Here is a 25,057-nt window from a genome sequence, read left to right as displayed (position 1 = left end):
CAAGAGAAAGACGACAGTATGAGTGAAAGTGAGCAGACCCGGCTCCATGTCTGCTTCTGCCTTCTCTTATCCTGTTACCTGGGGCCAGTTACTTCACATCTGAATCTTATGCTCTTTCTCTCTAGAGTGGGGCTGATAATTTACATCTGCTGTGGATTGTTACAAAGATTCATTGAGATAATGTTAGTAAGAGCCTTCATTCAGTCCCTGGTGCAAAGTAGAATGTCATTGTTATCATAAGTAGTTTGGTTCTGCTAGTCCAGGTCACAGGATGAGGCTTTTTTCCACTTATGTTATACAAAATAAATTATGTTTTGAAAATGATGTTTTCTTAGCTAATCAAAGGATATTGATCTGGTTCAGCCTATAGGGTAAAAATACATACTTTTTTTTTAAAGGCTTATTTATTTATTTTTGACAGGCAGAGTGGACAGTGAGAGAGAGAGACAGAGAGGAAGGTCTTCCTTTTGCCGTTGGTTCACCCTCCAATAGCTGCCACAGCCGGCGTGCTGTGGCCGGCGCACTGCGCTGATCTGAAGCCAGGAGCCAGGTGCTTCTCCTGGTCTCCCATGCGGGTGCAGGGCCCAAGCACTTGGGCCATCCTCTACTGCACTCCTGGGCCATAGCAGAGAGCTGGCCTAGAAGAGGGGCAACCGGGACAGAATCCGGCACCCCGACCGGGACTAGAACCCAGTGTGCCCGTGCCGCAGGCAGAGGATTAGCCTAATGAACCGCGGTGCCGGCCTTAAAGGTTTATTTATTTGAAAGAGTTACAGAGAGAGGGAGAGAGAGAGAAAGAGAAAGAGAGGTCTTCCATCTGTTGGTTCACTCCCCACATGGCTGGGACAGCTGGAGCTGAGCTGATCTGAAGCCAGAAGTCAGGAGCTTCCTCTGGGTCTCCTACGGGAGTACAAGGGCCCAAACACTTGGGCCATCCTCTGATGCTTTCCCAGGCTCATTAGCAGGGAGCTGGATCAGAAGTGGAGCAGCCAGACTCGAACCTGCACCCATATGTCTTTAACCTGCTGTGCCACAGTGCCAGCCTGACATACAATTATGATTATTATTTTTAAAAGATTTATTTATGCCCATGAGAGTTTCGCAGGCATGGAAAGCCAAGACACTGTGGCCAAAAAAAAAAAAAAAGTCAGCAGCTATGTTTAAAACCAGTGAACTTTATGTATGGAAAGTGTATTTCAATAAAGGTAAAATTTGAAAAAAAAAAAAAAAGAAAGAAAGATCTCTGTGAGATCTCAGTGGAAAGAACGGGCCATCAAAGAAGGAGGTGCCTTTCTCTGAAGGGAGGAGAGAACTTCCACTTTGACTATGACTTTGTCTAAATAAGATCGGAGTTTGTGAACTCAAGAGGCTTCCATAGCCTTGGCAGCTAATGACAAGAGCCTTAGGTGATTACTGACGGCATAAATAAGAGTGTCAATTGTTAAATCAACAATGGGAGTCACTGTGCACCTACTCCCCATGTAGGATCTCTGTCCTTAATGTGTTGTACTATGCGAATTCATGGTAAAACTACTACTCAAGCAGTACTCTATACTTTTTGTGTCTGTGGGGGTGCAGTCTGTTGAAATCTTTACTTAGTATATACTAAGTTGATATTCTGTATATAAAGATAATTGAAAATGAATCTTGATGAAGAATGGGATGGGAGAGGACGTGGGAGATGGGATGGTTGCGGGTGGGAGGGAGGTTATGGGGGGGAAAGCCGCTATAATCCGAAAGTTGTGTTTTGGAAATAAATATTTATTAAATAAAAGTTGAAAAAAAATAAAAAAGAAATTCAGAACAACAAAAAAAAAGATTTATTGATTTACTTGAAAGTTAGAGTTACACAGAGAGAGAAGGAGAGGCAGAGAGAGAGGTCTTCCATCCGCTGATTTACTACTACGTTGGCCGCAGCAACTGGAACTGCGCCAATCCGAAGCCAGGAGCCAGGAGCTTCTTCCGGGTCTCCCACGTGGGTGCAGGAGCTCAAGGACTTGGGCCATCTTCTACTGCTTTTCCAGGCTTTAACAGAGAGCTGGATCGGAAGTGGAGCAGCAGGAACTCGAACTGGTGCCCATATGGGATGCAGGCACAGCAGGCAATGGCTTTACCTGCTACGCCACAGTGCTGGCCCCATATCCCACATACAATTATTTTAAGTCATTGTTCTGTCACCAAGTTTAGTCAGCCTTCTTGTGTGTCCAGGTAGAGTAAAAATGGGAAAAAGTTAAGAGGAAGGTATGTATAGGTAGAGACTGAAACAGGTAATCTCTATAGAGAGATTTTTCTCCTCTGATAGTCAAAATTATATAAAAAATGCAGTTTATTCTCTCACTTGGTTATTCACCTATACCTCTTTTCTTCATGTTCCTCCAGTCTCTTACCTGGAAATTTGAGTGATCACTTTTCATTTGGGGCCTGATTCACTTTGGGTGAGAAGACAGATTGTTCTGGGTTTTGTACATTTCTGGTTGTTCCTATATATTAGTGTTGTTGACAACATATTTGGGGATGTGGCCCAGTATGACTACATTTTAATATCACCTAAGTGATTCAGATCCATCTGATTAGTGGACTATAGTTTGAGACACTGCCCTAAATACTGTGCAGGTTAGGATGAATTGTGACAAAATCTCATAGATGTTTCTTAAAGCTTGCGAAATGTCATTTGTTTTATATAGAACTGTAAACGGAGTTAGATTTCACAAAGAAAAGTCTAGAAATTCTATTATGTGGTAACTATTTGCTATAATCACTCTGCAACTTCAATGCTAAGAAGCAGTGTAGCTTATTGTTGACTCTTTTTATGTTTTATTTTATCTCAAGTGTGTTCCTCTCTTTTCAGAGAGGTTGTCAGTTTTTTTTTTTTTAAGATTTGTATTTATTTACTTGAAATGGGGGGTTACAAAGGTAGAGGCAAAGAGAGAGAGAGAGAGAGAGAGAGAGATCTTCCATCTTTTGGTTCACTTCCCAGATGACTGGGATGGTGGGAGCTGCCCAGATCCCAAGTGTAGGGGCCCAAGCACTTGGGCCATCTTCAACTGCTTTCCCAGGCCATAGCAGAGAGCTGGATCAGAAGTGGATCAGCTGGTGCCATGGCTCACTAGGCTAATCCTCCGCCTGCGGCGCCGGCACCCCGGGTTCTAGTCCCGGTCGGGGCGCCAGATTCTGTCCCGGTTGCTCCTCTTCCAGTCCAGCTCTCTGCTATGGCCAGGGAGTGCAGTGGAGGATGGCCCAGGTCTTTGGGCCTTGCACCCGCATGGGAGACCAGGAGAAGCACCTGGCTCCTGGCTTCAGATCGGTACAGCGCGCCGGCCATAGCGGCCACTTGGTGGGTGAACCAAGGGAAAAAGGAAGACCTTTCTTTCTGTCTCTCTCTGACTGTCTAACTCTGCCTGTCAAAAAAAAAAAAAAAAAAAAGTGGAGCAGCTGGGACACAAACCATTGCCCATATGGGCTGGCAGTGCCTCAGGCAGAGGCCTAGCCCACTGCGCCACAGTGCTGGTCCATCAGTTTCTTTTCTTTGAAATGGTCTTTAATCCTAGGAAGAGCAGCTTTTTATTTTAGTGGTTCTCATCCTGATCCTCCCATCCCAGTGCACCTCCCCACCCCAAAAGCGGGAGCCTCACTCCCATCCCAGTGCACCTCCCCACCCCAAAGAATCTCAGTTGCTGAGGCAGAGAAGGTGAGACAGTCTTCAAGGCTAATATGCCTGTTAAAAAGTTCTTGTTAAGAATAGTATTTTTTAAGTTTTTTTTTTTTTTTAAAGAACTAGAGAAAGAGAGAGAGACTGAGATCTTTAATTTGCTTGTTCACTACCCAGATGTTCACAAGGGCCAGTGCTGGGTCAGGCCAAAGCCAGGAGCCAGGAGCTTCCTCCTATCTGCCATGTGGAGGGTAAGGGAGCTGGATGGGAAGTGGAGCAGCCAGGACACCAACTGGTAGCCATGTGGTGTGCTGGCATTGCAGGCAGTGGCTTTTCCTGCTACCCCAAGACTAATACTTCTTTTTTTTTTAAATTTTATTTATTTTTTTAAATTTTTTTTAAATTGTTATTTTTTGACAGGCAGAGTGGACAGTGAGAGAGAGACAGAGAGAAAGGTCTTCCTTTGCCGTTGGTTCACCCCCCAAATGGCCACTATGGCCGGCGCTATGTCGATCTGAAGCCAGGATCCAGGTGATTCCTCCTGGTCTCTGATGTGGGTGCAGGGCCCAAGCACCTGGGCCATCCTCCACTGCCTTCCTAGGCCACAGCAGAGAGCTGGACTGGAAGAAGAGCAACCAGGACTAGAATCCGGCGCCTATATGGGATGCCAGTGCCGCAGGTGGAGGATTAACCAAGTGAACCACGGTGTCGGCCCCTCTTTTTTCTTTTTTTCTTTTTTTTTTTTTTTTAAAGATTTATTTATTCATTTGAAAGTCAGAGTTACATAGAGCTAGAAGGAGAGGCAGAGAGAGAGCTTCCATTTGCTGGTTCACTCTCCAATGAGCTGCAATGGGCGGAGCTGTGCCAATCTGAAGCCAGGAGCCAAGAGCTTCTTCCAGGTCTCCCATGTGGGTGCAGGGGCCCAAGCACTTGTGCCATCTTCCACTGCTTCCCCAGGCCATAGCAGAGAGCTGGATCGGAAGTGGAACAGCCAGGACTCAAACCGGCAGGATGCTGGCACTGCAGGCATTGGCTTTACCCGCTATGTCACAGCGCTGGCCCCTGTCTACCTTTCTCTCCCTATGAATTATAGTTCATGAGTTCCTGGGGGCTACGCTGTCTTTCTTCACTTCCTGTTATGGTTTTAGTCATTAGCAAGTGTGTAGAGGCCTTTCCCCTCTTTCGCAGCTACTCCCATTTCATGGTAGCCTTCCCTTCAGCAAAGGAAGGATCTGCTTTCCCACCATAGCAAGCTTGTTTTGGAGGCAAAGAAGCCCTTATAGAAACAGCTTTTCTTTTTGGTCCAGAGAATAAAATGTACTCATTAAATGTTATTTCAAAGAAACATTAAAAAGGAATTAAAATCAGTAAAAGTGTGCAGGGAAGAGGCCAAAAATATTTTTCCCCCTTTTGGTGGGACCAATCTTCAGCAGATAATAGAGTTTCAGAATAAAGCCTCTGGGGCTGGCATTGTGGCACAGCGGATTAAGCTGCTGTCTACGATGCCTGCATCCCATGTGGGTCTTGTTCGAGATCTGGCTGCTCTGCCTTTTTTTTTTTTTTTTTAAGATTTATTTATTTATTTGAAAGGCACAGTTATAGAGGCAGAGAGAGAGAGAGAGGCTCCCATCTGTTAGTTCACTTCCCAAATGGCTGCAACAGCTGGAGATGGACGAGGCCAAAGCCAGGAGCCCAGAACTCAATCAGGGACTCATAAGTAGAATGATAGGTCTCATCTAACATCTTACGTTGTATGAAGACAGTGTGATCATGATCATTACTTGTCATGTGTTTTTAACTTTCTTTTTTTTTTCCAAATTCAAAAATATCATTGACTATTAATTCCTATTTAGCAGATTCCTATGGAAATAATAGCTTCTTTATCATCCTTCTTTTCAGGTTCACTAAGAATCTTTCCCCAGACAAAATCAACTTGAGTACCCTGAAAGGAGAAGGTCAGCTGACAAACCTGGAGCTGGATGAAGAGGTTCTGCAGAATGTGCTGGAGCTGCCCACCTGGTTAGCCATCACTCGGGTCTACTGCAACAGGGCCTCCATCCGGGTGAGACTGGGGTCAGAGTGCTGCTGAGCTCTTTGGCTGGCCTTCTGTAGGGACAGCTCCACAGCTCTGAGTCTCTGCTTTCCTCTTTCAGATTCAGTGGACAAAGCTGAAGACACATCCAATTTGCTTGGTAATGGTCTTTTTTGGTTGCAAGTAATCAAATGGGGATGTCCAGTACAGGCTTTTGAAAAATAAGAGAGGGGGTGGGGAGGAATCCTGATGTGCTGACCCCGCTGGGACTGGCGGATGCTTCTTTATGGCCCTGTGAGCATCTCTGAAACAGAGTGACCCTTGTCTGGGCTTATTCAGGAACCACTGTGTGGTGTAGGAATTAGCACCAAGGCACAAGACCCAGGACTTTTGTTACCTAACAATTTCGGCTGCCCAAATTCCATCCCTTGACATCCCCCATTTCTCTTGGCATCCTGACAGAATTGAAGTTAGAAATACAGTTCCTGTTGACTATCGGGTGATTGTCAGAGTCTGTGCTGTCTTCCTTTGTATTGTGCGTGCTTTTGTGTAGACACTTAGCTTTGCATGGCTTTTATTTCAGTGTCTAGATAAGGTAGAGGTGGAGATGAAGACCTGTGAGGAGCCTCGGCCCCCCAATGGACAGTCTCCCATCGCCCTGGCTTCCGGACAGAGGTTAGTTGCTTTGAGTCCTGTTATTTACAACATGTGAACTGTTGCAGACTCTATTAATTATTGTAGGAATTTTCAAACATATACTAAAGTGGAGAGAATAGTGTGATGTACCCCTATGGGTGTGTGTGTGTATGTTTATGTTTGTGCGCGCATACTGACAATGTATCTCAGGTGCCATACCATTCCACCTGTAAATGTCTGCAGATCATATGCTTTTAAAGGTTTGAAAAAAATGAAAACTGCTTTTACATTCAGTGAAAATAACAAGAATTCATTAATATAATCTAATACCTATTTCATAACAAATTTTCCTGAGTTACCTCTACAATATTTACAGTGTGGGTAGAAAGAGGTTCACACGTGGTCGGCGCCACGGCTCAATAGGCTAATCTTCCGCCTGCGGTGCCGGCACACCGGGTTCTAGTCCCAGTCGGGGCGCCAGATTCTGTCCCAGGTGCAAGGGCCCAAGAACTTGGACCATCTTCTACTGCTTTCCCAGGCCATAGCAGAGAGCTGGGTTGGAAGTAGACCAGCCAGGACTTGAACCGGCACCCATAAGGGATGCTGGTGCTTCAGGCCAGTGCGTTAACCCACTGTCCCACAGCGCTGGCCCCTAGGAAAGAAGTATCTTTAAGAAAGAGAAAAGGGGCTGGTGCTGTGGTGTAGTGGGTTAATCCTCCGCTTGTGGAGCTGGCATCCTATATGGCTGCTGGTTCTAGTCCTGGCTGCTCCTATTCCAATCCAGCTCTCTGGTGTGGCCTGGGAAAGCAGTAGGAGACGGCCCAAGTGCTTGGGCCCCTGCACCTACATGGGAGACCGGGAGGACGCACGTGGCTCCTGGCTTTGGATCGGTGCAGCTCTGGCCGTTGCAGCCATTTGGGGAATAAACTAAGGGACGGAAGACCTTTCTCTCTGTCTCTCTCTCTTACTGTCTGTAACTCTACCTCTCAAATAAATAAATAAAATCTTCAAAAAAAAAAAAAAAAAATCATGATAATACCCTATTTTTCAACTCAAATGAAAGAGGTTTTTTTGACTTAACTTTTTGGATTCAATATTTGTATTTTTAAAAATTTACACACTGGGCCTGTGCCGTGGCTCAACAGGCTAATCCTCTGCCTTGTGGCGCCGGCACACCAGGTTCTAGTCCCGGTCGGGGCGCCGGATTCTGTCCCGGTTGCCCCTCTTCCAGTCTAGCTCTCTGCTATGGCCCCAGGAGTGCAGTGGAGGATGGCCCAAGTGCTTGGGCCCTGCACCCCATGGGAGACCAGGATAAGTATGTGGCTCCTGGCTTCGGATCAGCGTGGTGCGCCGGCCACAGCGCGCCAGCCGTGGCAGCCATTGGAGGGTGAACCAACGGCAAAAGGAAGACCTTCCTCTCTGTCTCTCTCTCTCACTGTCCACTCTGCCTGTCAAAAAAAAAAAAAAAAATACACACTGAATTTTGATGCCTAACAACAGTAACATAGTAAATGATTTGCAGTATTTCTTGCTTCTTATTTGTTTGTTTGTTTTGTTTTAAAAAGGTTTGTTTATTTGAAAGGCAGAGTTATACAGGGAGAAGGAGGGAGGGAGGGAGAGAAGGAGGGAAGGAGAGAGAGAGAGAGAGAGAGATCTTCCATCTGCTGGTTCAGTCCCCAAATGGCTGCAATGGCCAGGGCTGGGCCAGATTAAAGCCAGGAGTCTGGAAATCCATCCGGGTCTCCCACATAGGTGCAGTGGCCTAACAACTTGGGCCATCTTTGGTTGCTTTTCTCAGATACGTTGGCAGGGACCTGGACCAGAAGTGTAGCAGCCAGAACTTGAGCCGGTTTAACTGGCTGCACCACAATGCTGGCCCCTATAATAGTTTCAAAAAATAACAAGACCAATATTCTAAGTATCAGTAAGACTATTTAATGCAGTAGATACTTCGTGTGTTTTTGTGTTTTAAACTTATATCACATTAGGGGTATATGGTCAAAATATTTTAAAGGTACTTGAAATTATTTTTAATGTGGTTGAGTGGCAATTTTTTTAAACTTTTATTTAATAAATATAAATTTTGAAAATACAACTTTTGGATTATAGCGGCTTTTCCCCCCATAACCTCCCTCCCACCCACAACCATCCCATTTCCCACTCCCTCTCCCATCCCATTCTTCATAAAGATTCATTTTTAGTTATCTTTATATACAGAAGATCAACTCTATGCTGAGTAAAGATTTCAACAGTTCACACCACACAGACACACAAAGTATAAAGTACTGATTGAAGATTAGTTTTACCATTAATTCTCATAGTACAACACATTAAGGACAAAGATCCTACATGGTGGGTAAGTGCACAGTGACTCCTGTTGTGAGTAGCAATTAAATATACAGAAAGCTTTGTTTGTTTTAAATTATTTTAATTTTTGAGAGGTAGAGTGAGCTCTCATCTGATGGATCACTCTCAGAATTCTCACAGTGACCATGATCACACCCCGGAGCTGGGAACTCAACCTGAATCTCCCACATGGGTGACAGGGACCCAACCACTTGAGTCATCACCTATTGTCTCCCAGTGTGTATGTATATTACCAGGAAGCTAGAATTGGGAGAAGAGCTAGGACACTCTATTCTGGGCTGTGTGCAACCCAAGTGGCATTTTAATCACTAGATCAAATGCCTGTCGTAATTTATTTTTAACTGTATAAAATAATATAGTTTTACAAAGACGGTACCGAGACTGGATGGAATGGGTTAAGCTGCTGCTTGTAATCCATTTGAGTGACAGTTTAAGTCCCAGCTGCTCCACTTCTGATGCATCTGGGAAAGCAGCAGAAGATGGCCCAAGTATTTGGTCCCCTGCCACCCACATGGGAGAACCAGATGGAGTTCCAAGTTCCTGGCTTGAGCCTGGTCCAGCCCTGACTGTTGCAGCCATTTGGGGAGTGAACGAGTGGATGGAAGATCTCTTGATTACCCACCCCACCCTGCTGTAACTCTGCCTTACAAATTAGTAAAATGAATCTTTTGCGAAAAGGTTGAAAGAAGTATCATATTTGTATTCTCCCCACCTGCTTCTTTTTTTTTTTTTAAAGATTTATTTATTTATTTATTTGAAAGTCAGAATTACACAGAGAGAGGAGAGGCAGAGAGAGAGAGAGAGGTCTTCCATCCGATTATTCACTCCCCAATTGGCCGCGACAGCTGGCGCTGTACTGATCCGAAGCCAGGAGCCAGGTGCCTTTTCCTGGTCTCCCATGTAAGTGTAGGGGCTCAAGGACTTGGGCCATCTTCTACTGCATTCCCAGGCCACAGCAGAGAGCTGAATAGGAAGTGGAGCAGCCGGGTCTCGAACTGGCGCCCATATGGGATGCCGGTGCTTCAGGCCAGGGCATTAACCCACTGTACCACAGCGCCAGCCTCCCCACCTGCTTCTTTACAAAAAACATACCGTGGTTTAAATGCTTTCTCTACATTAATTCTTTCATGTAAGAGTATGTCCTGGAGATCACCCCGTAGGAGTATAAAGATATTCTTTATTCCTTTTCCTTAAGAAAAGGCAGAATTACAGTGAGAAAGGGAGAGAGACAGAGACAGAGAGCTCTTCCATCTGCTGATTGATTCTCCGGATAGCCACAACAGCCAGCAGTGGGCCAGGCCGAAGCCCAGAGCCAGAATATTCTTCTGGGTCTCCCACATAGGTTGCAGGGGCCCAAAGCACTTGGACCATCCTCTGCTTCTTTTCCCAGGCCATTAGCAGAGAGCTGGTACAGAAGTAGAGCAGCTGGGACACAAACCAGCACCGATATGGGATGTCAGCGTCAGCTGCTTTACCTATTATGCCACAATGCTGACCCTCTGTTCCTTTTCTTTTTTAAAGATCTATTTATTTGAAAGAGTTACAGAGAGAGGTAGAGACAGAGAGAGAGGTCTTCTATCTGCTGGTTCACTCCCCAGATGGCTGCAATGGCTGTTGCTGCGCTAATCCAAAGCCAGGAGCCAAGAGCTTCTTCAGGTCCCCCACGTCGGTGCAGGGGCTCAAGGACTTGGGCCATCTTCTACTGCTTTCCCAAGCCATAGCAGAGAGCTGGATTGGAAGAGGAGCAGCCAGGATTAGAACTGGCGCCCATATGGGATGCTGGCACTTCAGGCCAGGGCGTTAACCTGCTGCGCCACAGCACCGGCCCCTATTCCTTTTCATATCTGCTGAATCTGCTTATTTTATTGAGGTGCTGTAATTTACTTAACCAGTTCTTTGTGTTGATAAACATTTGGATTATTTCTAGTTTTTTTAGTGTTACAAATGGTGTAGCAGTAAATAACCTAAGCCAGTATTTTGCTAACATGTTTTAAAAATCAGTTTCATGAGATAAAATTTCTGTACTAAAGAATTCACTCATTTGAAGTGTGTATTTGGTGTTTTTTTCTAAATTTACTAGTATATGCAGTTATCACCACAATCAATTTTAGAACATTTTCATCATTCCAAAAGAAACTCCAGGCCGATTAGCAGTCACACTTCGTTCTCCCTTGCCTTAGCTCCACTAATCTACTTATCTACTTTCTTTCTTTCTTTTTTATTAATACATTTATTTATTTGAAAAACAGAGTTACAGAGAGGCAGAGAGAGATACAGAGATCTTTCATCCGCGGTTCATTCCCCAGTTGGTCACAATGGCTAGAGCTGCACCAATCTGAAGCCAGGAGCCAGGAGCTTCTTTGGCTCCATCTTATACTGCCTTCCCAGGCCACAGCAGAGAGCTGGATCAGAAGTGGAGCAGCTGGGACTTGAACTGGTGCCTACGTGGGATGCTGGCTCTGCAGGCGGCGGCTTTACCCCCTACGCCACAGTGCTGGCTCCACTAATCCACTTTCTATATCTATTGTGAACATTTCCTATAAATAAGACTATATGTTCTTTTTAAAAATGTTTTCTTTTTAAGATTTATTTATTTATTTGAAGGTCACAGCTACAGAGTGAGAGGGAGAGGCAGAGAGATTTTTCCATCTACTGACTTACTCCCCAGATGGCCGCAATGGTTGGGGCTGAGCCAGGCTGAAGCCAAAAGCCAAAAGTTTCATTTGGGTCTTCCACATGGGTGGCAGGGTCCAAACACTTGGGTCATCTTCCACTGCTTTTCACAGGCCATTAGCAGGGAGCTGGACTGGAAATAGGGCATCCGGAACTCGAACCAGTGGCTTAACAGGCTTAGCAGGCAGTGGCTTAGCAGGCTAATCTAGGATGCTGGCTTCCATGCCAGTCTTTGTACTGGAAGACATCAGACTAAGCTGTTGCCTACTAACATTGTAATTGATTGTCTTTATTTTTCTCTTCTTGTGTTTTTTAAGTTTCTAAATTTTTTTATAATGATGATAGAATATTCTTTTTAATGGGATTTTTAAAAAAGAACAGAATAAAAGGAAAAAAGTTAATCTGGCATCAATGTCCCTCCTATTAGAAAGAATAAGTTGATAAATCTTTTTACAACCCACAAACCACCTGAATAAATATTTAGATACTGTTTGTGAAGGGTGGAATAACTATAAAAAGAAAATACTAGGTTTCTATAAAATCTTCAAAGACAGAGCACATTCTGCAAAGCCAATGGAGTGAACCAACGATGGAAGATTCTCTCTTTCTCTCTGTCTTTTAAATAAATACATAAACATTAAAGGGTGGGGCACAGCGCTGTGTTGTAGTGGGTTAAACCATTGTATGCAATGCCGACATCCCATATAGGTCTGAGTTCGAGTCCCAGATGTTCCACTTCCGATCCAGCTCCCTGCTAATGTGCCTTGGGAGGCAGCAGAGGCTGGCATAAGTGCTTGAGGCCCTGAACCCAAGTGGGAGATCCAGATGATGCTCCTGGCTCCTGGCTTCGGCCTGGCTAAGCTCAGGCTGTTGTGGCCATTTGGGGAGTGAACCAGAGGATGGAAGATCTCTCTGTCTCTCTCTCCTCTGTAACTCTGCCTTTCAAGTCAAATAAATAAATCTTTAAAAACACTGTGCATGAAATCTCATGATTCTGCTCACTGGTTTGCTTCATTTTTGTAGTGAGTATGGCTTTGCAGAGAAGGTGGTGGAGGGGATGTTCATCATCGTCAATTCCATCACTGTCAAGATTCATTCGAAGGCCTTCCACGCTTCTTTTGAACTGTGGCAGCTCCAGGGCTATAGCGTCAACCCCAACTGGCAGCAGAGTGACCTCCGCTTTACTCGCATCACCGACCCCCACCGAGGAGAGGTGACAGCCCTAGCATCGTGAGGGGAGTTGATGGGGGATTCAGAGGAGGACTAATTCTTAAAGGAAATTACTCCTGCTTTGGCAGTTTCCTCAAATGTTCCCTGTTCCCGGGAACACAGAGTTCTTTCTGTCTGGTGTTGCTGAGACACCCTTTCCTCCGTTATGCGTCTGTTGTGATCCACTGCTGTTCATTGTTGGGATCCTGACTGAGAATGCTGGGAGTCTCTGCCTTGCCAGTCTGTTTCCTTTCTCTTTCCTGCCTCTTGGTTAACTTCACCCATGGAATTAAGGGATTTACTCTCTCTCCTTCCAGGTTTTAACATTTAAGGAAATAACTTGGCAGACACTTCGAATTGAGGCAGATGCCACAGATAGTGGTGATCAGGACCCAGTCACCACTCCACTGAGGCTCATTACCAACCAAGGCAGGATTCAGATAGCCCTCAAGAGAAGAGTGAGTGTATTCTCTGAACCTCGTGAAAATGCCCATCTTTCATTCTTCTGCACAGCCCAGGATTTGGCATCTTTACATTGTTGGAGTTTTATTTGAAGGGGGAGGGCCTGAAGTTCAGTACTGCACAGTAGATACCAGTGAGAGAACATTTCCATTTCTCTGTTCTCCAAATTTTGGAATCACCATTCTTAACACTGGTATAGGAACCTAGTGGTTAACTATTGATGCTTTTTGTTTGATAAGCAAACTTTAGTAGTTTGGTAAGTAATTGACTGTCCATACTGGAGATTGAAAATCCACCTCTGAAACTGATTGGGCCAGTCAGTTTGAGAGGTTGGGTGGTACAAGGTGATAAACCCCATGTTTTCTGTGGCTCCCTTAGACCAAAGATTCCAATGTGATAGCCTCCAAGTTGATGTTCCTGTTGGATGACCTGCTCTGGGTGCTAACTGACTCACAGCTCAAGGCTATGATGAAGTACGCTGAGTCACTGAGTGAGGCCATGGAAAAGTCAGCCCAGCAAAGGAAGAGCCTGGCCCCTGAACCTGTGCAGGTTAGAAAAACAGACACCCTTGGTGGAGCTGGGGGAGACAGTAGATCAGATCTAATTCTTCTCAACATAGGTGGAAGCAATACTTTATTTGGCTTGTTTGGGAGTTTTTTATTTGGTTTTGGATGTTTGTGGGCTTTGCTTATACCTCTGATTTTGTTCATTCTTTTGTTGGGTAATTCCAGTGTTTTAGGTATACAGTGTTAGTCACTAGAGAGGAAAAGTGGAATAAGCCTCTTGTTCCTGTCCTGGAGCTCTTACTGTCTGGAAAGATGAAGCACACACAGGTTGTTGTAATATGCCATGAGAATTGCTGCAACACAGGCATTTCACCACTAGAGGAAGTGGTGTTTGGTTGGTTGGTTTTTTAAAAGATTTTATTTATTTATTTATTTTTAAAGATTTATTTATTTATTTGAAAGTCAGAGTTACACAGAGAGAGGAGAGGCAGAGAGAGAGAGAAAGAGAAGGGGGGTCTTCCATCCGATGGTGCACTCCCCAATTGGCAGCAATGGCCGGAGCTGCGCTGATCCAAAGCCAGGAGCTTCCTCTGGGACTCTGACACAGGTGCAGGGGCCCAAGGACTTGGGCCATCTTCTACTGCTTTCCCAGGCCATGGTGGAGAGCTGGATGGGAAGTGGAGCAGCCGGGTCTCAAACTGGCGCCCATATGGGATGCCAGTGTTTCAAGCCAGAGTGTTAACCCGCTGCACCCCAGCACTGACCCCAATTTTATTTATTTATTTACTTGAGAGGCAGAGTTACAGAGAGAAAGAGGCAGAGACAGAGAGAGAGGTCTTCCATCTGATGGTTCACTCCCCAACTGGCCACAGTAGCCAGAGCTGGCCCGATCCGAAGCCAGGAGCCAGGAGCTTCTTCTGGGTCTCCCACACGGGTGCAGGGGCCCAAGGACTTGGGCCATCTTCAGCTGCTTTCCCAGGCCATAAGCAGGAAGCTGGATCAGAAGTGGAGCAGCCAGGACTCAAACTGGCGCCCATATGGGAGAGGCTTAACCTACTGTGCCACAACACTGGCCCCTAGAGGAAGTGTTTTATTATCTGTTAGCTAAGTCCTGGTGATTGAGAACTTGGAGTGCAATTCATACCTCAGGACGGTATTCCAGCAGTTACTAGACTAATTAATTACGCATTTTGGAGTTTGAGTTATCGAGTTTGCACCAGACCTAAGCAAACAGTTATGAGAAAGAAAGGACATTTTGCTAAACTGTAGTTTTATTCAGGCTGGACTGAAGCTTAAAGAAAACCTCTGAAGGAGCATCTCAGGGTCTGCACTTCTTGTTTTTCTCTCTGTCACATATAGATCACTCCACCTGCTCCCAGTGCCCAGCAGTCCTGGGCCCAGGCATTTGGTGGCAGCCAGGGCAACAGCAACAGCAGCAGCAGCCGCCTCAGCCAGTACTTTGAGAAATTTGATGTGAAAGAGTCCTCCTACCACCTGCTCATCTCCCGCCTGGACCTGCACATTTGTGATGATAGCCAGTCCCGAGAGCCAGGTAGCCCATGAGGCCTGCGCTTGGGCTGGGTGGTCCACAACACTGTCTAAATATGGACAAAGCCTGGGATGGAAGGTTCTTTTCCCGAGATGCTACGGAGTATTTTGGTTTCCTTTTGCACACTGGGCCTCGGCCGTCCTATGGTAGCTCTCCTGGTTAGCATGAGGCAGTGCTCTCTAGCCGTTAAGGTGAGGCAGGGTTGCCTGCCATACTTACTGAGGTACATGTTTTGGTCCTCTTCCCCAAACTCACCAACTCAGAATCTTCAGGGGTAGAGTCCTAGCACCGTGAGCCTTGTTTCCCCTCCCCAAAGTCCCTTGGGCAATGCTGATGCTTGCCAGTGGCTGAGAGTCTCTAGGTAAGATTTTAGGAAAGTAAATTCAACTGTAGGATGCCTCTGAATGATCAGGCTTTTGAGTCATTTTAGTATAATTTATTTGGTATAGTTCTGCTTTTCCCAAGTAGAGAGGTTTTGCTGTGTTCTTGTCATATTTAGAACTATTGATATTGCATATACCTACACATTTATTCAGAATGAAAAAAGAATTAACTGATTTATTTTCTTGATGAGCCTTGGGGAAGTCAATCTCTTGGTTAACCTTTCTGAGTTTCCTCATTTGTGAAATGGAGCTAAATCATATCTTATCCATTTACTTCAAAGGTTGACATTAGGCTCAAATGAGATAATATACTGAGTTCGGAGGCAGATATTGACTGTTGTTATTACTCTGCTGTGTATTCCTTCAACATTGTCTCTGTGTTCCCTTTATACTGCTCTGGGCCACCAGCTATTGGCTTGTGATGTGCACTTGGGGTAGATGATTTTCTTACTATGTTATTTTTTTAAAAGATTTATTTATTTGAAAGCCAGAGTTACACAGAGAGAAGGAGAGGCAGAGAGAGAGAGAGAGGTCTTCCAACCTCTGGTTCACTCTCCAGTTGGCCACAATGGCTGGTGGTGAGCCAGTCTAAAGCCAGGAGCCAGGAGCTTCTTCTGGGTCTTCCACATGGGTGCAGGGGCCCAAGGACTTGGGCCATCTTAGACTGCTTTTCCAGGCCATAGCAGAGAGCTAAATTGGAAGTGGAGCAGCCGGGACTCAAACCAGCACCTACATGGGGTGCTGGCACTGCAGGTGGCGCTATGCCACAGCGCCGGCCCCATTACTATGTTATTTTCTCTGAAGGCTGAGTTTGCCTCTCAGGGAGAGCTAGGCTCTGTTTCCACAGCAGAACCACCTATTCTTTTCTTCCTGGGGACAGTGTTGCATCTCTGCTTGGCTATTCCTTGCTCTTCAAGTGATTTCAACCCCTCTCTATGCCCATTCTGAGAGGGAAGAAAGAAGCAATGATCACATCTTTGCTTTTGTTCTTGCTACCAAAGAAAATCATGTGCCACCGATCATTTTGGAAGTTCACTACTAAAGCTGTTTTTATCTTTGGTTATTTCTTCTAAAGTCTTTTTGTTTGTTTGATAGTTTTTTTTTAGTTCTTTCAGAAGCCTTAATTAAGAGTACATTGTTGGCTGGCGCCGCGGCTCAATAGGCTAATCCTCCACCTAGCAGTGCCGGCACACCGGGTTCTATTCCCGGTTGGGGCACTGGATTCTTTCCCGGTTGCCCCTCTTCCAGGCCAGCTCTCTGCTGTGGCCCAGGAAGGCAGTGCAGGATGACCCAAGTGCTTGGGCCCTGCACCCCATGGGAGACCAGGATAAGTACCTGGCTCCTGCCTTCGGATCAGCGCGGTGTGCCAGCCGTGGCGGCCATTGGAGGGTGAACCAACGGCAAAGGGAAGACCTTTCTCTCTGTCTCTGTCTCTCTCTCTCACTGTCCACTCTGCCTGTCAAAAAAAAAAAAAAAAAAAAGCATTGTTAAGAATTTCAGCCTGTTGCTAGCTGAGGAGTGTATAGCACATTTGTGTGTAGGTGCCAGTGTCCTAAAATCCATACCAAGATATTAATGACTGTGATCTTTTCACTCATTTTTGTTTATTTTAAAATATTTATTTGAAAGGCAAAGTGACATGAGAGAGAGACAGACAGACAGACATAGAGAGATCTCCCATAAGCTACTTCAGTCCCCAAATGACTGTGACAGCCAGATCTGGGCCAGTTTGAAGCCAGAAGCCAGGAACTCCTCCAGGTCTTCCACATGGGTGTCAGGGGCCTCAGTACGTGGACCATCATCTACTACCTTCCCAGCTGCATTAGCAGGAAGCTGCATCAGAAGTGGAACATCCAGGGCTCAAACTGGCACTACAATATGGGATGCCAGCATTTTAATGACTTAGCCCATCATGTCACAATGCTAGCCCCATTTTCATTTATTTTTTCTTTTAAAGATTTATTTATTTATTTTGAGAGTCAGAGTTACAAAGAGAGAGGCAGAGTGAAAGAGAGAGAGAGCACTTCCATTCAGTGGTTCACTCCCCAAATGGCCACAACAGCCAGCACTGGGCCAGGCTGAAGACATAAGCCAAGAGCTTCATCCGGGTCTCCGTCTTGGGTGGCAGGGATCCAAATACTTGGGCTATCCTCTGCTGCTTTTCCCAGGCCATTAACAGTGAGCTGGATTTGAAGTAGAGAGCTAGGATGTGAACCATCCTATGGTATGGGATGCTCATGTTACAGGTGGTGGGTTTACCTGTTATGCCACAACACTGGCCCCTTTTCATTTATTTTATGAAACTAAATTAGTCTCCTGGGAGGATGAGATATTTGTAGCTGTGGGGATAATTCCCAGCCTATTATGCCCACATGTGGTATATTCCTTTGTGTAGGAGCATTCAACAGGGAGGGTTCTTATAACTTTGACTCTTCCCCCTTGGATGTGGGGAAGAAAAGAAGGGAAATTAGGAGGTAAAGAAAGGGCTTTAAGAGTCTCTGGAGTTATTCTGTTCAGGGAAGTAGCTGCTAGCCATGTGTGACTATTGGGCCCCTGGAATGTGACTGATGCAATTTGAAATACCCTGCAAGTGTGATATAAATGTTGAATTTCAAAGAGATGGTATGAAAAAAGGTGTTAAATACCTCAATAATTTTTATATTGATTACATATTAAAATAATATTTTGGGTATATTGACTTACTTTTTAAAAGATTTATTTATTTATTTGAAAGGCAAAAGTAGAGAGAAGGGAGGAGAAAAAGAGAAAGAGAGAGAGTGAGAGAGATATCCTCCATCTGCTGGTTCATTCTCCAAATGATCCCAATGGCCTTGGCTTGGCCAGGTATAATCTAGGAGACTGAAACTCCATCCAGGTCTCCCACATGAGTGACGGGGGCCCAAGCACTTGGGCTGTGTTCCGCTGCTTTCTCAGGCATATTAATGGGAAGCTGAATTGGAAGTGGAGCAGCCAGGACTTGAAACTGGCACCCATATGGGATGCCTGCATCATAGGCAGGCACAGAACCCACCATACCACAGAACTAGCCCTGAGTATATTAATTTAAATAATAGATAATATTAAAAAATAGATAATATTAAAATCAATTTTACTTTTTCAAATTTTTTCACATAATACCAGAAAATTTTAAATTACTTATGTGGTTCACATTATATTTCTGTTACATTAAAACTGTCCAATCTGGTAACTACTAGCCACATTTGGCTATTTAAATCAAAATGAGAATTAAAACTATAATTTAATTTAATTCAATTTAATTTTTTATTTTTTGACAGGCAGAGTTAGACAGTGAGAGAGAGAGAGACAGAGAGAAAGGTCTTCCTTCCGTTGGTTCACCCCCTAAATGGCCGCTAAGGCTGGCGTGCTTCACTGATCCAAAGCCAGGAGCCAGGGGCTTCCTCCTGGTCCCCCATGTGGGTGTAGGGGCCCAAGCACTTGGGCCATCCTCCACTGCCTTCCCGGGCCACAGCAGAGAGCTGGACTGGAAGAGGAGCAACAGGGACAGAATCTGGTGCCTCAACCGGGACTAGAACCCGGTGTGCCGGCGCCGCAGGCAGAGGATTAGCCAAGTGAGCCGCGGTGCCGGCCTATAATTTTATTTTAAATATAATTGAAATTAGTTCTTTGTACTAGCCACATTTCTTTTTTAAAAAAATATATTTTTTCTCTTTTACAAGGATTAATTTATTCATTAATTTTAAAATAAAAATACTTGCAAAATACAATGTATTTCCTCTGCACATACCATTTACACCATCTTCTTAGAACTCTTCAAGCTGGGGCCAGTGCTGTGGCATAGCAGGTGGAGCTGCTGCCTGCAGTGCCGGCATCCCATATGGGCACCGTTCGAGTCCTGGTTGCTCCACTTCCAATCCAGCTCTCTACTATGGCCTGGGAAAGCAGTAGAAGATGGCCCAAGTCCTTGGGCCCCTGCACTCATGTGGGAGACCTGGAAGAGGCTTCTGGCTCCTGGCTTCAGATTGGCGCAGGTCCAGCTGTTGTGGCCAATTGGAAAGTGAACTTTAGGATGTAGGATCTCTCTCTCTCTCTCTCTCTCTCTCTCTCTCTCTCTCTCTGCCTCTCCTTCTATCTTTGTGTTACTCTGATTTTCAAATAAAAAAATAAATATTTAAAAAAAATCAAATGGGAGCCATTTTTCCATTCAATTATCATTTATAGCCATTGTCTGTATTCCTACTAAACCTTGTAAATGTTTTTACTTGTTAAACTTCTTATTTGGTGAAATATTAGAGGCTTTTTTACTGTAATGTAAATTCAAAAATGTTATCTTGAAAACTAAAAAGAACTAAAAAGAAAGAAAGAGAGAAGGAATGAGAGAGTGGGAGGGAGAGGCGGAGAGAGGAAGGGAATATCATTATGTTCTTTTCTTTTTTTAAAATATTTATTTATTTATTTGAAAGACAGAGTTACAAAGAGACAGAGGGAGAGACAGACGGAAAGAGAGAGGGAGAGGGAGAGAGAGAGAGGGAGGGAGGGAGGGAGGGAGGGAGGCAGGGAAAGGCAGTTTCCATCTGCTGGTTTACTTCCCCAAATGGCCACAATAGCTGGGGCTGGGCCAGGCTGAAGCCAGGAGTCTTCCAGGTCTCCCATGTCTGGGTGCAGGGGCTTGATCCATCTTCCGCTGCTTTCCCAGGCACATTAGCAGGGAGCTGGATCGGATGTGGAGCAGCCAGGACTTGAACCAGCACCCATATAGGATGCTGGCACGGCAGGCAGCAGCTTTACAGCTTAGCTTCACCACAGTGCCGGCCCCCTATCATTATGTTCTTAGAATTGCATCTACAAATCACATAGAATCTGTTAAAAACTAGTTAAAAATTAAAATAACATTAAAAAAAAACAGGAGAAAAAATAAAATCACACACACAAATTCAAAGGGAGCTGCTCACACTTCAGGCTTTAGAGTAGAGGTGGGTAGTTGATGGGGAAAAGAGGATCACCTACCTCTTTCTGTTTTCTTCAGGATAAAGTCTGTGAGCCCCAGACTTTCCTTATCTCTCTTAAGCACAACCTATCTGTCCCCACCAGCTAATTGGAGAATTTTAATCACTCATTTATGTATACAGTTTACCATTTATGGCTCATGTGTGATGTTTACAATTAGATATATTGGCAGTTGTTAATTACATTTGGTTTCAGTTCTGTATTTTAAAGATTTATTTATTTGAAAGGCAGAGTTAACAGAAAGGGAGAGATACACACTGGGTTCTTCAGTCCACTGGTTCACTTCCATAATGGCCATGCAATGGCCAGGGCCGGGCCAGGCTGAAGCCAAGAGCCAGAAGGTTCATCTGGTCTCTCAAGTGGGTAGCAGGGGCCTAAGTACTTGGGTCATCTTCTGCAGCATTCCCAGATGCATTAGCAGGGAACTGGATTAGAAGTGGAGTAGCTGGGAATTGAACCAGCACCTATATGGTGACCTCCAATTGTGAAAATGACTCTTTCTTTTATTAGCCTTATTAAGATAATTCACATATCACTATTCATTTATTTAGAATATACAACTCATTGTTTTTAGGTTATTCATAGAGTTGTGCAGTCATTGTTTTGATATTTGCCTATTCTAAACATTGAGAATTGGTTTTGGGAGGCAAAATAATCTCAGATATAACAATAGTTGTGGCCTACATGACAACTTTAATCCTTAGTATTTAATTTCTCTCATGGGCTTTCTTGAACATCATAAAAAAGTTCATGGAAAATACACAAAATGTGTATGATGCTTCTGAAACATTTTAAAAAATTAGGCTGGCGCCTTGGCTCACTAGGCTAATCCTCCGCCTTGCGGCGCCGGCACACCGGGTTCTAGTCCCGGTCGGGGCGCTGGATTCTGTCCCGGTTGCCCCTCTTCCAGGCCAGCTCTCTGCTATGGCCCGGGAGTGCAGTGGAGAATGGCCCAAGTACTTGGGCCCTGCACCCCATGGGAGACCAGGAGAAGCACCTGGCTCCTGGCTTCTGATCAGCGCGGTGCGCCAGCCGTGGAGGCCATTGGAGGGTGAACCAACGGCAAAAGGAAGACCTTTCTCTCTGTCTCTCTCTCTCACTGTCCACTCTGCCTATCAAAAAAAAAAAAAAAAAAAAAACCGAAACAAAACACAAAATGTGTAGAAGGTCAGTGCTGCAAACTAATGGGTGACCTTGAGTAGAGGACTTTCAGTTCATCGCTCGACCTCACAGTCACATGGAAAGAGATGGCCTGCCAGTGCCTATCAGCTGCCACTGGCTGCCTTGCTAGTGTTATTTATGTTTGATTCTCAGTACTTTTGTGATTTGAACTTTGAGAATGAAATTAAAATATTTTATGCTTTATTATTTAATTATACTAAAGTCATTTAACTCATTGTTAACTTAGTTAAGTGCTAAAAAGAAGAAATGTTGACAGTGAATGACTATGTGATAGCTAGTTTAGAAATTATTTTCTTGTATCAAGCAGAAGTTAAATTTACTAAAAACACATTTAAGAAGTTAATTTACATTTTTCACCTCACTGCAAATAATTTTGAATAGTTAAAATTTTTATTATACTGCTATTATGTATAAATTACTCATTTGTATATATAATTTGATATTATAATTTAAGTAAACAGATTATAGTCAAAGTTATCAACAAATATAAAGTCAAGGTAAAATATTGATAGCTTTAAATTTTTTAATTAAAAAGTTTTTTTGTATTTGAGAGGCAGAGAGAGACAGATGAATAAGACCAGAGAGACAGTACTCATTCTTTGGTTCATTTGCCGAATGCCTGCAACAGCCATGGGCTGAGAACTCAGTCCAGGTCTCCTGTGTGGGTAGCAGGGACCCGACTACTTGTATTAACAGGAAGCTACAATCAGGAGTACAGCCAGGACTTGAACTTTGTTAGGCACTCTACTATGAGATGAGGGTATCCCAACCAGTGTTTTAACTGCTAGGCCAGATGCCTGCCCCCAATTTAATTTTTTAAAGATTTATTTCTTTATCTGAACGATGGAGTTACAAAGGCAGAGAGAGAGGTCTTTCAACCCATGGTTCACCCCCTAAATAGCTGCAGTGGCCAGGGCTGGGCTTGTCGCTCCCCCTCTTCGTGGAGGAACGACACAGGACCCTGCTCTGTTCTTTGTCTGCTCGGCCCTCCCCGGGTTAGCTGCTGGTTCTTCCCGGGTTGGCTGCCGTCCTTCCACCTCCGTGAAGGGACGGGCCCCCCTGCCACTTTCCCCACTTCCACGGGGGAGCGGCACACCGCCGGCTGGCTCTCTCGGGGGCTGCTCAGATGTTATCCGGATGTTCCCCTTAGATGTTCCTGGTGCATGTTGTCTCTCTCCTCCTTTATAGTCCTCTTCCACCAATCCCAACTCTGCTACCCACATGCCGAGTACGCTGCTCTCCTCCAATCAGGAGCAGGATCAGCTCCTGCAGGTTACTGGTCGAACTGGAGGCAGCTGTGTAAAAGCTGTTTACTCCTCTCCCAGCGCCATATTGTGGGAGAGCAGATGCATAGAATAAGTCTTAATTCGAGTAACTTAGTCTAGTCCGAGTTGCTCCCCACATGGGCTGATCAGAATCCAGGAGCCTAGAGCTTCTTCCAGGTCTCCCACATGGCTGCAGAGGCCCAAGGACTTGTGCCATCTTATGCTGCTTTCCCAGGCCATAAAAGAGAGCTGGATCAGAAGTGGAGCAGCCGGGACTCGAACCATCGCCTATATGGGATGTTGGCACTACAGGTGGCGGCTTTACCCCCTAAGCCACAGTGCTGGCTCCACCTAATTTTTTTTTTTTTTTTGACAGGCAGAGTGGACAGTGAGAGAGAGAGAGACAGAGAGAAAGGTCTTCCTTTTGCCGTTGGTTCACCCTCCAATGGCTGCCGCGGCTGGCGCGCTGTGGCCAGTGCACCGCGCTGATCCGAAGGCAGGAGCCAGGTACTTATCCTGGTCTCCCATGGGGTGCAGGGCCCAAGTACTTGGGCCATTCTCCACTGCACTCCCTGGCCACAGCAGAGAGCTGGCCTGGAAGAGGGGCAACCGGGACAGAATCCGGTGCCCCGACCTGGACTAGAACCTAGTGTGCTGGCGCCGCAAGGTGGAGGATTAGCCTGTTGAGCCATGGCGCCAGCCCCTAATTTAATTTTTAACTTTAAAAATTTTATTTAGTGTTTCCTAACCATGCATTAAATAAGAAGAGTAGTTTCTGTGTATTTCCTTTTATGTATAAAGCACACACATGTATATGGTACATAACTAGATACAAGGCTCTGTGCTAGATACTCTAATAGGGGACAAGGTGGAAGTGCAGAAGAGGGTATGTCAGATAGCACATGTATGTTGAAAAATACTTCCTATTGTTACAATTCTTCAGTTTAATTGGAGAGACAAGAGAAACATGGAAAGTTCATTCATTTAGTAGCAAATATAACTCCAAAAAAAACACAACACAGTATTTGACTTACTGCTCAAATTCTGATTGTCTTGCAATATTCTGTGTGTTTAACTGATAGTGTCCCTGCTTCAGCAGTTTTTTTAGCGTTCATGGCTACTTTGTACAGTGATGACTGTCTCATGTTATAGCTTCAGTTCTGAGACCAGAATACAAAGTGTTGTGGGTTCTGGTTTTGAGGAATTGGCTTATGCTTCTCCCGTTGTTGTGTTGAGGGTCATGAATAGTAATTCTGTTAGCGTTGGGGGAACTAGTCAGTCAAGAGTGTAGAGTGTGTCTTTGGGAAACCTGGGATTGGAATTCCTGAATCCTGAGTTGAACAGTTTCTTTTGCCTTTCCAGAAACTGCAAAAGTTGGCAGTTGGTTACAGAGAACATGGAACATACTATTTTTTTTTTAAAGATTTATTCACTTATTTGAAAGTCAGAGATACACAGAGAGAGGAGAGGCAGAGAGAGAGAGAGAGAGGTCTTCCATCCACTGGCTCACTCCCCAGATGGCTGCAATGGCCAGAGCTGTGCTGATCCAAAGCCAGGAGCCAGGAGCTTCTTCCTGGTCTCCCACGCAGGTGCAGGTTCCCAAAGACTTGGGCCATCTTCTACTGCTTTTGCAGGCCATAGCAGAGAGTTGGATCAGAAGTGGAGCAGCCAGGACTGGAAACGGCACCCATATGGGATGCCGGCACTGCAGGTGGCGGCTTTACTTACTATGCCACAGCACTGGCCCTGGAACATACTTTAAAAAAATCTTCTAAAGCATACTCTTTACCTGTTGCTACTCAAATGAGGAGGAGGGCCTCAGTCTTAGAAATCAACTGACATCAGGGTCTTTCACCTGTGCTACATGATTACCTGGGCTTTGGACCTGGTCCTCAGAGGACTTTCAGTGCTTTAAGTGATATTTAGGCTTCTTTGTTCCTTCCACTGCTGTTCATCTGTATTGTTCTTTTCTAGGTGTCTCTGCAAACAGACTCATGGGTGGTGCCATGCAACTTACCTTCCGCAAGATGGCATTTGACTATTATCCCTTCCACCAGGCAGGTTAGGAGAATTCCTAATAGGATCAGTTTTGGTGTGGCCCAAAATACTGAGGACAGATTCCCTGGTTCCCCCCTGCCAAGTAGAGGGTGCCGGGGAC

General features: G+C 45.0%; 1 protein-coding gene across 2 annotated transcripts in view; it reads left to right on the top strand.

Annotated features, from left to right (window-relative positions):
- Positions 1–25,057, top strand: part of BLTP3A (bridge-like lipid transfer protein family member 3A) — a 69,715-nt gene that overhangs the window by 21,828 nt on the left and 22,830 nt on the right. The window contains exons 2-9 of one of the 2 annotated variants that reach the window (XM_051855732.3): positions 5,549–5,711; positions 5,803–5,841; positions 6,265–6,356; positions 12,381–12,570; positions 12,884–13,024; positions 13,407–13,577; positions 14,894–15,086; positions 24,874–24,960. In XM_051855732.3, the coding sequence (XP_051711692.2) occupies positions 5,549–5,711; positions 5,803–5,841; positions 6,265–6,356; positions 12,381–12,570; positions 12,884–13,024; positions 13,407–13,577; positions 14,894–15,086; positions 24,874–24,960 (1,076 nt within the window). The remainder of the gene's footprint in view (positions 1–5,548; positions 5,712–5,802; positions 5,842–6,264; positions 6,357–12,380; positions 12,571–12,883; positions 13,025–13,406; positions 13,578–14,893; positions 15,087–24,873; positions 24,961–25,057) is intronic. The other variant, XM_089334055.1, reaches the window with a different exon arrangement.

This window comes from Oryctolagus cuniculus, chromosome 5 (assembly GCF_051225735.1).
Source record: "Oryctolagus cuniculus isolate XC-2025 breed Fujian yellow rabbit chromosome 5, ASM5122573v1, whole genome shotgun sequence".
In the NCBI taxonomy this organism is placed as follows: domain Eukaryota; kingdom Metazoa; phylum Chordata; class Mammalia; order Lagomorpha; family Leporidae; genus Oryctolagus; species Oryctolagus cuniculus.
The sequence above is the reverse complement of the archived record's forward strand: the minus strand, read 5'-3'. Positions and strand labels throughout refer to the sequence as shown.